The 12,197-nt window shown below is 38.5% G+C and overlaps 1 protein-coding gene across 5 annotated transcripts in view; it reads left to right on the top strand.

Moving 5' to 3' along the window:
* DNA2 (DNA replication helicase/nuclease 2) overlaps window positions 1-12,197 on the top strand; it is a 46,609-nt gene extending 34,412 nt beyond the window's left edge. For all 5 annotated transcript variants that reach the window (XM_027597025.2, XM_027597027.2, XM_027597024.2 and 2 more), the window contains 7 exons: window positions 2,584-2,777; window positions 2,870-2,959; window positions 3,044-3,248; window positions 6,924-7,013; window positions 7,614-7,796; window positions 10,138-10,284; window positions 11,118-12,197. In XM_027597025.2, the coding sequence (XP_027452826.1) occupies window positions 2,584-2,777; window positions 2,870-2,959; window positions 3,044-3,248; window positions 6,924-7,013; window positions 7,614-7,796; window positions 10,138-10,284; window positions 11,118-11,186 (978 nt within the window). In that variant the 3' untranslated portion in view covers window positions 11,187-12,197. The remainder of the gene's footprint in view (window positions 1-2,583; window positions 2,778-2,869; window positions 2,960-3,043; window positions 3,249-6,923; window positions 7,014-7,613; window positions 7,797-10,137; window positions 10,285-11,117) is intronic.

Here is a 12,197-nt window from a genome sequence, read left to right as displayed (position 1 = left end):
GAATGGGTAAAGGAAGATCTTTAAACAGAAAGGGAATGATAAAAGAACAAATTTGGAATATCAGGAGGGAAGAACATAGTAAGCAAAAATATGGATAAAAACAATAGGTTTGGGGCACCTGGGTGGCTCAGTTGTTAAGCATCTGCCTTCGGCTCAGGTCATGATCTCAGGGTCCTGGGATTGAGCCCCGTGGTGGGCTCCCTGCTCAGCGGGAAGGCTGCCTCTCCCTCTCCCACTCCCCCTGCTTGTGTTCCCTCTCTTGCTGTGTCTCTCTCTGTCAAATAAATAAATAAAATCTTTAAAAATAAATAAATGAATAAATAAATAAAATTTCAGTTATATTTTCAGTTCTAAAATTTCCATTTGCTTTTTCTTTTATGCTCTATTTCTTTGTTGAGACTATTTTTTATTTGATTCAAGTATGTTCATAGTTGCTCAGTGAAACATTTTTATCATGGCTGCTTTAAAACCTTTGTTATGCACTCTTGATCTTGGGGTTATGAGTTCGAGTGCCACAGTGGGTATAGAGATTACTAAAAAAATAAAAATGAACTTAAAAACAATAAAATCTTTGTCCTATAATTCTAACATCTCTGACATCCTTGGTGTTAGTATCTATTGCATGTTTTTTTTCCATCAGTTTGAGATTTTCTCGGTTGTGTTTTTTTTATGTATTTTTTAATTTTTATTTATTTTTTAAAAGATTTTATTTCTGTTTGACAGAGAGAGACACAGTGAGAGAGGGAACACAAGCGGGGGGAGTGGGAGGGGAGAAGCAGGCTCCCGGCAGAGCAGGGAGCCTGATGTGGGGCTCGATCTGGACCCTGGGACCATAACCTGAGCCAAAGATAGATGCTTAACCAACTGAGCCACCGAGGTGCCCCTATGTACTTTTTTTTTTTTAAAGATTTTATTTATTTGACAGAGAACACAAGCAGGGGGAGAGGGAGAGGGAGAAGCAGGCTCTCCGCTAAGCACGGAGCCCGACTCGGGACTTGATCCCAGGACGCTGGGATCATGACCTGAGCCAAGGACAGACGCTTAACCAACTGAGCCATCCAGGTGCCCCCCCCCCCTTTTTAAGTAGGCTCCACACCCAGTGTGGGCTTGAACTCACAACCCTGAGATCAGAACCTGAACTGAGATCAACAGTCGGACACTCAACCAACTGAGCCACCCAGGTGCCCCTGGTTGTGTATATTTTATGATGAAACCTGAACATTTGCATTATGTTATTTAATACTTCTGTTTTAGCTGGCTTCCTCTGACACTAGTCCATTGGGCAAGAGGGTACCCCACCTCATTACTGCTGGGTGGAAGTTGAAGTGCAAGTTCCCATTTGGCCTCTTAACATAAAGATTAGGGGCTCCTTATTACTGCTGGATAGGGGTGAAAGTCTAGGTTCCCCAGGTTCCCCACATGGACTCCACTGACACTGGGGGCTTATTATCATTCAGCAGGGATTAAAGTACTGGCTCCCTACTTGGCCTTCTCTGTTACTGCCCCAGTAGGATATTGGAGTTCCTTTGCTGGCATCAACGGGGCATAAGACTACAGTGTTTTCTGTGGTCTTTGGTTAGGGTAGAGTAGCTATTGTATACAAGTTTTCTGTCTACTAGGCTTTCCTTTTCTGTTCCTTTAGCTTTTGTTTGAGCTTTCTTTGGTCTATGCCCATCGGCATTCCTGGGTTGTTAAATTCTTCAGCTCCAAAGTTGGGATATATGAGGGCCAAAGAAAACCCAGGGAACAAACTACTGTTCCTCTGGTCCCAAGGTCCCTAGATGGTCTACCTTTTCTCCACCTTTTCAGAGTTCTTATGTTTGTTTTATATATAATGTTTAGAGTTTTTAGTTGTACTTTGTGGGAGGAGTGAGGAAAAGTACTCCAGTTTACCAGAAGTGAAGTCCTGATTGACATTTAAAAATAAATTATTGGGGCCGCCTGAGTGGCTTAGTTGATTAAGCGCCTGCTTTCAGCTGAGGTCATGATCCTGGGGTTCTGGGATTGAGCCCTGTGTCGGCCCCCCCCAACTCTCTCTTGTGCTCTCTCTCAAGTAAATAAATAAAATCTTTTAAAAAACAAAATTAAAAATAATTAAATTATTGGGGTGCCTGGCTGACTCAGTTGGAAGAGCATGTGACTCTTGTTTGAGCCCCACATTGGGTGTAGAGATACTTAAATAAAAACTTAAAAAATAATTAACTTATTTCCTCTTGAGTGTTTCAGATTTCCATTTGGAAATATCCAAATTTGAGCATTGTTAAGAGTGTCCAGAGAATTTACTTGATTTTTCAATATTTAGTAAAAAGTTAAATTTTTTTGCATACTATAAATGTTTCAGAATTAAATAATATTGGGGGATTCCTGTTGTTTGGGACAAAAATCTTTTTGAACCTTAAATAAAAATGGCGGGGCACCTGGCTCACTCATTTGGTAGAGCATGTGATTCTTGATCTTGGGGTTGTGAGTTCAAATGCCACATTGGGTATAGAGATTAAAATCAATAAGTAAAATAAAATATGGGAAAAACAAGTTACATTTCTTGGATATGTTAGATAACCCATCTGTTTTCTTTGTTCTTAGCGTATAGTTGCAACAACGTGTATGGGAATAAACCATCCAATATTTTCTCGTAAAACTTTTGATTTTTGTATTGTGGATGAAGCCTCTCAAATTAGCCAGCCAGTCTGCCTAGGGCCACTTTTTTTTTCTCGGAGATTTGTGTTGGTGGGGGATCATCAGCAGCTTCCTCCCCTGGTGCTAAATAGTGAAGCAAGGTAAGCAGACATTGAAGTTTTAATTTTAAATTAGATTCTTCTTATGGGACCATGTCAGTGCACTGATAAACCTGAATTTGATTTGTTGACAGAGTTCTTGGCATGGGTGAAAGCTTATTCAAGAGACTGGAGCAGAATAAGAATGCTGTTGTACAATTAACCGTGCAGTACAGAATGAACAGGTATTTGTGAGAGTGTCAGCTATGAGTGATTTTCATGTTTATTTTCATCTACCAAAACTAAAATTATTTTTGTAATTGCCTTAGTAAAATTATGTCCTTAAGTAATAAACTGACATATGAAGGAAAGCTGGAGTGTGGATCAGACAAAGTGGCCAACGCAGTGATCAGCCTACCTCATTTTAAAGATATAAAGCTGGAACTGGAATTTTATGCTGATTATTCTGAAAATCCTTGGATGATTGGAGTATTTGAGCCAAACAATCCTGTTTGTTTTCTTAATACAGACAAGGTAAGGAAAAAAACCCTGAATATTTTGTTTTTTCTCCTTTTGTCCTGTTATTTAAATTCTTCAGTTTTTAATAGCAAATGCTTTAATAGAGCTTAGTTAAAACTAGCTCTTTTTTTTTTTTTTAATTTTTTGACAGAGAGAGACAGCGAGAGAGGGAACACAAGCAGGGGGAGTGGGAGAGGGAGAAGCAGGCTCCCTGCACAGCGGGGAGCCTGCTGCATCGATCTCAGGACTCTGGGATCATGACCTGAGCCGAAGGCAGACGCTTAATGACTGAGCCACCCAGGTGCCCCAAAACTAGTGTATTTCTTATACTTCAACACAAAAGAATCTTTTCTTTCTATAGAGCCAGTATCTTTGTTTTTTTTTATTGTGTTATGGTAATCACCATACATTATGTCATTAGTTTTTGATGTAGTGTTCCATGATTCATTGTTTGTGTATAACACCCAGTGCTCCATGCAGAACGTGCCCTCTTTAATACCCATCACCAGGCTAACCCATCCGCCCGCCCCCCTCCCCTCTAGAACCCTCAGTTTGTTTTTCAGAGTCCATAGTCTCTCATGGTTCATCTCCCCCTCCTATTTCCCCCCCTTCATTCTTCTCCTCTGGCTATCTTCTTCTTCCTTTTTTTTTTTTTTTACATATAATGTATTATTTGCTTCAGAGGTACAGATCTGTGATTCAACAGTCCTGCACACTTCACAGCGCTCACCATAGCACATACCCTCTCTGATGCCCATCACCCAGCCACCCCATCCCTGCCACCCCCCACCACTCCAGCAACCCTCAATTTGTTTCCTGAGATTAAGAATTCCTTCTATCAGTGAGGTCATATGATACCTGTCTTTCTCTGATTGACTTATTTCTATAGCCAGTATCTTTGGAAGGAGGTTTATTCTGGGGATTAATAGATGTGAGAATTGACTTTTGAAGTAGGAAAGCTAGAAAGTGAACTCAAGTGTATAATTACATTTCTTAGAAAAGAAATTGGCATTGATATTATCTAAGGGCTGGGTTTACAAATGGAGACTTTATTTTCTAGAGCAGTTTTAGGTTCACAGCAAAATTGCACCTGACACTACAGATATTTACTACCTCCTGCCTCCACATATGCACATGAAGACCTCCTTACAAACTTATCATTAAACAAAACTCTTCACAAGGACTTTAAATGACTTGATTCTTATTTCTAGGAACTAAGAACGAAGTTTTGACCCTGTTATTTCTACAGTTTGTTTTATGTAGCGCTTCTCAGCATTGGTTTGGAAGTCTTTACATGACCAGAAAAAAAATAATGACCAGGGATACCTGGGTGTCTCAGCTGGTTAAGCGTCTGTCTTTGGCTCAGGTCATGATCCCAGGGTCCTGGGTCTTAAGTCTCTCATGGGGCTCTCTGCTCAGTGGGGAGCCTGCTTCTCCTTCTGCCTGCCACTCCCCCGCTAGTGCGCATGCATGCGTGTCTTCACTCTCTCTAGCAAATAAATAAAATCTTAAAAAAAAAAGTGACCAATTGTATGTATGCGTATTACTGTAAAATAATTATATCTTTTGTTAATATGGTGGGTGGTTATTAAAAATAGGGCCCCAATTGCAGGGGCACCTGGCTGGCTCAGTTGGTAGAGCATGCGACTCTTGATCTCAGGGTCATGAATTCAAGACCGACGTTGGGCACAAGAGTTTATTTTATTTAATTATTTTTTAAAAAGATTTTATTTATTTATTTGACAGAGAGACACAGCGAGAGAGGGAACACAAGCAGGGGGAGTGGGAGAGGGAGAAGCAGGCTTCCCGCTGAGCGGGGAGCCCGATGCGGGGCTCGATCCCAGGACCCTGGGATCATGACCTGAGCCAAAGGCAGACGCTTAATGACTGAGCCACCTAGGTGCCCCCAGAATTTACTTTAAAAATAAATAGGGGTGCCTGGGTGGCTCAGTTGGTTAAGCAGGTGCCTTCAGCTTGGGTCGTGATCCCAGGGTCCTGGGATCGAACCCTGCATCGGGCTCCCTGCTCAGCGGGGAGCCTGCTTCTCCCTTTCCCTCTGCCTGCTGCTCCCCCTGTTTGTGCTCTCTCTCTGTCAAACAAATAAATGAAATCTTTAAAATAAATAAATAAATAAATAAATAAATAAATAAAATAGGACCCCCACCCTATGTGCCGTGATGGAATTTTCATTCTCTTGGATATTGCCCTTAGCATTTCAGGTTCAAGGATTAACAAGTCGGGGCAGGTGGGCTCTGGGAAATTTTTTCAGTAAACTGACCTCACAAATGACTGCATTTAGAAACCTCAATTCCAATTTATTACTTATAATTTACAATTATTTACCTCACCAATGACCACTCAGATTCTTTGTTTTTGCTACTCAGGTTTCTTCTTTCTTAGCATCAGAATTCCAAATAAATTTTTTTTTTCAAGATTTTATTTATTTGGGTGCCTGGGTGGCTCAGTTGGTTAAGCTTCTGCCTTTGGCTCAGGTCATGATCCCAGGGTCCTGGGATCAGGTCCCGCATCGGGCTCCCTGCTTGTCAGGGAGTCTGCGTCTCCCTCTACCCCTCCTCCGTGCTTGTGCTCTCTTCTCTCCCTTTCATGCTCTCTCACGCTGTCTCTCTCACATAAATTAAAAAAAAAAGATTTATTTATTTGGGAGAGAGAGCACAAGTAGGCGGAGGAGCAGAGGGAGAGGGAGAAGGAGGCTGTCCGTTGAGTGGGGAGTGACGCAGGGCTCAATCCCAGGACCCTGAGATCATGACCTGAGCCGAAGGCAGATGCTTAGCTGACTGAGCCACCTAGGTGCCCCCCAAATAAAAGGTATTGAAGATAATCAAGATTAGGTACTTGGCTGGCTCAGTCAGTAGAGCGTGCAACGCTTGATCTCAGGGTTTTGAGTTCAAGTCCCATGTTGGGCATGGAGCCTACTTTAAAAAGTTAAAAAGAAATAATAATAATAATCAGCACTACCTAAGGCTTATGTAGGAGCAAAATAGTCCTTAGAGAGTTTTGCCAGGTATGCTAGAACCTGGGGAACTTTACCTGCTCCATTATTTGTATGAAAGGCAACAAGAAAATGGCAAGAACACAGAGTAGAGCCCGATCCAAGTTTGAATCCTACTGCTGTGGTTTATTGTGAGGCCTTGGGCAAGTTACTTATCTTTTCTGACCTTTGATACTTGTAAACTAGGGGATAACAAACTAAAGTATGTGAAGCCCAGTGTATGGTTGGCTCTTAGAAAGATTTTATTTTTCATTTTATTTTTAAAATTTTATTTTATTTTTTAAAAAGATTTTCTTTATTTATTTGACAGAGCAGGAGAGCACAGGCAGGGGGAGCGGCAGAGGGAGAGGAAGAAGCAGGCCCCCTGCTGTGCAGGGATGTAGGCTCCATCCCGGGACCCTGGAATCATGACCTCAGCCAAAGGCAGTCACTTAACAAACTGAGCCACCCAGGTGCCCCTCTTAGAAAGATTTTAATCTGAACTGTAGGATGTTTAAGATGGGTTTCCTCTAGGTGGCTTTCTGAAAGGTGACTACTGTCATTCATTTTTTACCTTCAACATTTATTTATTTCCTTGTACCTTCAACTTTTAAAATAAGTATATTTTTCATTTGTGTCCACAGAGGTGTTCTCTACGGCTACCTGTGTACCGACCATACTCAACTCTTTTTTCTATTTAGGTTCCAGCACCAGAACAAGTTGAAAAGGGTGGTGTGAGCAATATGACAGAAGCCAAGCTAATAGTTTTCCTGACCTCTGTTTTTATTAAGGTAATTTAGAATTTAATTTAACGGATAATAAATATTAGGATGAAGTATAATATAATGTTAGAATGCAAGGAACTTAAGACCTAGCATTAATCCTTGTTCATTAACATGAGAGGATTGAAGCCTGATTGCTTTTGTTCTATTTTTGGAAAATTATCAAAGATGTAATTTTTTATAATGGCATTTTGGGTTTCCATTTAGGGTAATTTTTTGTAACATCAGATAATTCTGATTGTGTCAATATAGGGTTGAATCAGTGTGATTGGGGTTTGGAAACTTCAGTGTAAGGGATTGCAGAAAGTGTAATGTATTTCTTTGTGCTTTTTTTTTTTCCTACGGCATCACTGTTCTAGTGGCATGCAAACCATTATTCTGTCATTAATCTATAGAAATCAAGGGAGCAGTGTTTGAGGAAATTATTAAATCTCAGGAAATATGGATTTAGATTTAGAGCAAATTTAGTAATTGTATTTACTCCTTACAACAAGACAATCTTACAAACATTAATCAGGCACATTATATAAACATGTAATTTAATAAATTTAGTAAAGCTTAAATAACAAAAATCAGGATTTTCATTTTCATTGTTTCTTTTCTGTTTAGGCTGGCTGTAAACCCTCTGATATTGGTATCATTGCACCCTACAGGCAGCAGTTAAAGATCATCAATGATTTATTGTTCCATTCTTCTATCAGGATGGTCGAAGTTAACACTGTAGACAAATACCAAGGAAGAGACAAAAGTATCATTCTGGTATCTTTTGTTAGAAGTGATAAAGATGGACCTGTGAGTTCATTGTATTTTCTGCTGATTTGTTTGGGACATTTTTTTTCTTTTCTTTTTTTTTTTTTAGGTTGTGGTAAAAACCCCACACAATATAAAATTTAAAATCATCACTATTTTTAAGTGTACAGTTCGGTGGTGTTAAGTATATGCATAGTATTGTGCAGCAGATCTCTGGTACTTTTTCATTTTGCAAAACTGAAGCTCTGTACCCACGAATAACAACCCTCCAGTTCCCTCTCCCTCCAGGCCCTGGCAATCACCATTCTGCTTTCTGTCTTTGAATTTGACTACCATCGTCATCTTATATAAGTGGGATTATACAGTATTTGTTCTTTTGGGTTTTTTGTTTTTTTAAGATTTTATTTGTTTGAGACAGAGAGAGTGCCCTTGATCACAAGCGGTGGGGAGGGGCAGAGTGAGAGGGAGAAGCATGCTTCCCACTGAGCAAGGAGCCTGATGTGGGGGCTCGATCCCAGGACCCCAAGATCATGACCTGAGCCAAAGGCAGACACTTAACCAACTGAGCCACCTAGGCGCCCCAGTATTTGTCCTTTTGTAATTGGCTTATTTCATATAGCATGGTGTCCTCGAGGTTCATCCATGTTGTATTATGTATCAGAATTTTGTTCCTTTTTAAGGCTGAATAATATTCCATTGCATGTATATGGCATATTTTGTTTATTCATCCATCAGTGGACATTTGGGTTGCTCCCACCTTTTGGCTGTTTTGTTAGGGGCATTTTAAGCATAGACTCTTCCTTAGATATACTTTTAATTTTGTATATAATTCCAGGTTTTGTGTTTTGCATGTTTACCTCCTTTTCATTCACTTTTCTTGATTATGTGATACCTTCATATGGTTGTAAAGATATAGTAAGAAGTCTCCATTCTACCCAGTTCCTCTTCTACTCAGTTCTTACCGTTACAGATAATCACAATTTGGTGTTTTTTGTTTTTTAATTCCAGTATAATTAATATACAGTGTTATAGTTTCAGGTATAAGATATAGTGATTCAAAAATCCTATACTTTACTTAGTGCTCATCATGATAAGTGTACTCTAAATCCCCTTCACCAATTTCACCCACAGCCACCTCCCCCCGCCCAACTTCCCTCTGGTAACTGTCAGTTTGTTCTCTATAGTTAGGAGTCCATTTTTTGGTTTCTTTTTTCTTTGTTCATTTGTTTTGTTTCTTAAATTCCACATGAGTGAAATTATATGGTATTTGTCTTTCTTTGACTTATTTCACTTAGCATTACACACTTTAGATCTTTCCATGTTGTTGCGAATGGCAAGATTTCATTCTTTTTTATGCTGAGTATTTTTCCATTATATATATATATCACAGCTTCTTTATTCATCTGTGGTTGGACACTTGGCCTGCTTCCATAATTTGGTTATCGTAAATAATGCTGCAGTAGAGGTGCGTACATCCTTTTGAATTAATGTTTTCGTATTCTTTGGGTAACCAGTGGTGGAATTTCTGGATCATATGGTAATTCTATTTTTAATTTTTTGAGGAACCTCCATTACTGTTTTCCATAGTGGCTGCACCAGTTTGCATTTCCCCCAACAATGCATGAGGGGTCCTTTTTCTCCACATCTTTGTCAACGCTTGTTTCTTGGGTTTTTGATTTTAGCCATTCTGACAGGTGTGAGGTGATAGCTCATTATGGGTTTGATTTGCATTTCCTTGATGATTAATGATTTTTTCATGTATGTCTTCTTTGGAGAAATGTTTGTTCATGTCTTCTGCTCATTGTTTAATTGGATTATTTGGGTTTTTTGGTTTTGAGTTGTGTACAGTTTGTGGGGGTTTTTTTGGGGGGTAACCTCTAATTCCTTTCCTTTAGGCATATACAAACATGAATCAATATTCATATTTCCCTTTTTTTTACACAGATGGTAATATATATCTAATGGACTCTGCTTTTTTCACTTAAATAGCTTGGAAATCTCTCCATGTCAATACACAGAGACTTCATTGTGTTCTTACAGTTGCATAGTTTTCTAGTGTACATAGGTGTCCTGGTATATTTAACCACTCCCCTGAGTCTAAAGCTATTACAGGTTTTCATTACTGTTACCAATAATGCTACAATGAGTGGAGATAGCTCCATTTCCTTAAATTATGGCACGGAAATTGCACCCAAGATAAAATATTTGGAAGTTGGCATTGTGGGCAAGTTTTTCCAACTGTCCAAAGAATTTTAAATGTGTCACTGAATCTTCTTTGGAATACATGCTTAATAGGGAAATAGTTCACAGCAAACTGTATTCTTTGCTAGAACAAACTTAAATGTTTGAGAAAACTCAAATAATTGAAAATTATTTCTTTCAGCTTGGTGAACTCCTGAAAGATTGGCGACGTCTTAATGTTGCTATAACCAGAGCCAAACATAAACTGATTCTCCTGGGATGTGTGCCCTCACTGAACCGCTATCCTCCTTTGGGGAAGTTACTTGATCATCTAAACTCAGAAAAATTAATATCCTTTTTGTTTTGTATATGGTCACATCTGTGCTATTGTGAATATTTATGTATTTATATAAATTAAAACTCAATGTTTTGTGTTTTCCATGGGCACATTTCAAAGACCTGATTCTACAAAGGAAAAGGAAACTAATTCACAGAAAGTGTTTTTTTTTTTTAAAAAGATTTTATTTATTTGACAGAGAGACAGTGAGAGAGGGAACACAAGCAGGGAGAGTGGGAGAGGGAGAATCAGGCTTCCCGCTGAGCAGAGAGCCCGATGCGGGGCTCGATCCCAGAACCCTGGGATCATGACCTGAGTGGAAGGCAGAGCCTTAACAACTGAGCCACCCAGGCTCCCCTCACAGGAAGTAATTTTAAGCAAAAAGTGAAATAATGAAGGTGATGGAGAAGGATAGTTTGTGAAGTGAGAAAGGAGATGAAAAGGGACTTGATTTACTGTCCTAGGGCAGGGTACATGTTTCCTAGAACACATCTAGGAAAAGTGGTTACCCCTTTTGGTTCTTTTTACCCTAATTTATAACCCCCCTTTTTAAAATCTAGGACAAAGCATTAAAATTTAAAAAAAAATTGAGAAAATTAAAAAATGGAGAATTATTCCTTGTCATAATTGTAGATTATGACTAAAATAAATCATCTTTAAAAAAATTATATGAAGGTCTTAGGCTAAGATACATAAACCTTGTTTAAGTACATTATTATCTGTAGAATGCCATAAAAAATTTTTCAGCAGTCCTATAAACCAAATTACAAAATGTTAAATAGTGTCATAGATATTTTTGTGCAAATCCATTTTTTGTAAAGTATACTTTCCTTAATTTATTGTACATCATGGATCTTCCATCAGAGGAACACGAAAGTCTTTGTCATGTATTGGGTGATTTTCAAAGAAGATAAAGCACTGTTTTCTTTGATTTCTCATACTGGCATATGAGATCCTCTCTAAATATTACCTGTTACTTGCAATTTGGATGTGCTATGAAAGCAGTGCCTGGTTAGATTGTGAAGATCACTTTTTTTTTTTAAGATTTTATTTATTCATTTGAGACACAGAGATACAGAGACAGAGAGAGAGAGCATGAGTAGGGGGAGAGGCAGAGGGAGAGGGAGAAGCAGGCTCCCTGCCGAGCCAGGAGCCCGATGTTGGGCTCGATCCCAGGAAGCCGGGACCGTGACCCGAGCCGAAGGCAGACGCCCAACCATCTGAGCCACCCAGGCACCCCTGTGAAGATCACTTTTATCCCAAGGGTATGAAATGGTATAAATGTACTTTGTTGAGAGTTCCAGTTTTTTGTTTTATTTAATATTTTTTTGGTAGTCTTGTTAAAGTTCTATCACTGTGTAAAATTTAACACACTATTAATTTTTTCAGTTTTTCCAAAACTGAAAAGTCTTAAGTTTTGTAGGTACTATCAATGTGTTTTTGTGTGACCTAGAAAGAGTTTGATAAATTTTTACCAGCTTTAGTAATAGATTAACTTTTGGATCTGAGAAACTTTAAGTCTAAAATTTCAATACTGATTTGATTTTGTAGATTTCTGTCATATTTTTTTTATTTAAGAGATTAGGTAAAGAAAATTCATTTGTTTTTTCACTTAAGCACAATCTTGTGATGATGAGAACACAAGTGTGATTCTTTTCTGTGTTTGGGTTTTTCTCCTGACTGTTGCATTTTGGTATAAGGTACATTTTCACTTTAAACCTAGGCTTTTAAATTATTACTTATAAATTAATTATTTCCAATTAATTTCTGATTCCCCTTTCTCACTTGTTATTTTTAGTATTCAATATTCTATAGATTTTGATATAAAAGAAAATAATTTTTTTTTAGTTTTTTAAAATTGATGACAAAAAGGTATGTATATCCCTATTTTTTTTTTAAAGATTTTATTTATTTATTTGACAGAG

Source organism: Zalophus californianus, chromosome 15 (genome assembly GCF_009762305.2).
Source record: "Zalophus californianus isolate mZalCal1 chromosome 15, mZalCal1.pri.v2, whole genome shotgun sequence".
Taxonomy (NCBI): domain Eukaryota; kingdom Metazoa; phylum Chordata; class Mammalia; order Carnivora; family Otariidae; genus Zalophus; species Zalophus californianus.
This window is presented reverse-complemented; position numbering and strand designations above follow the sequence as displayed.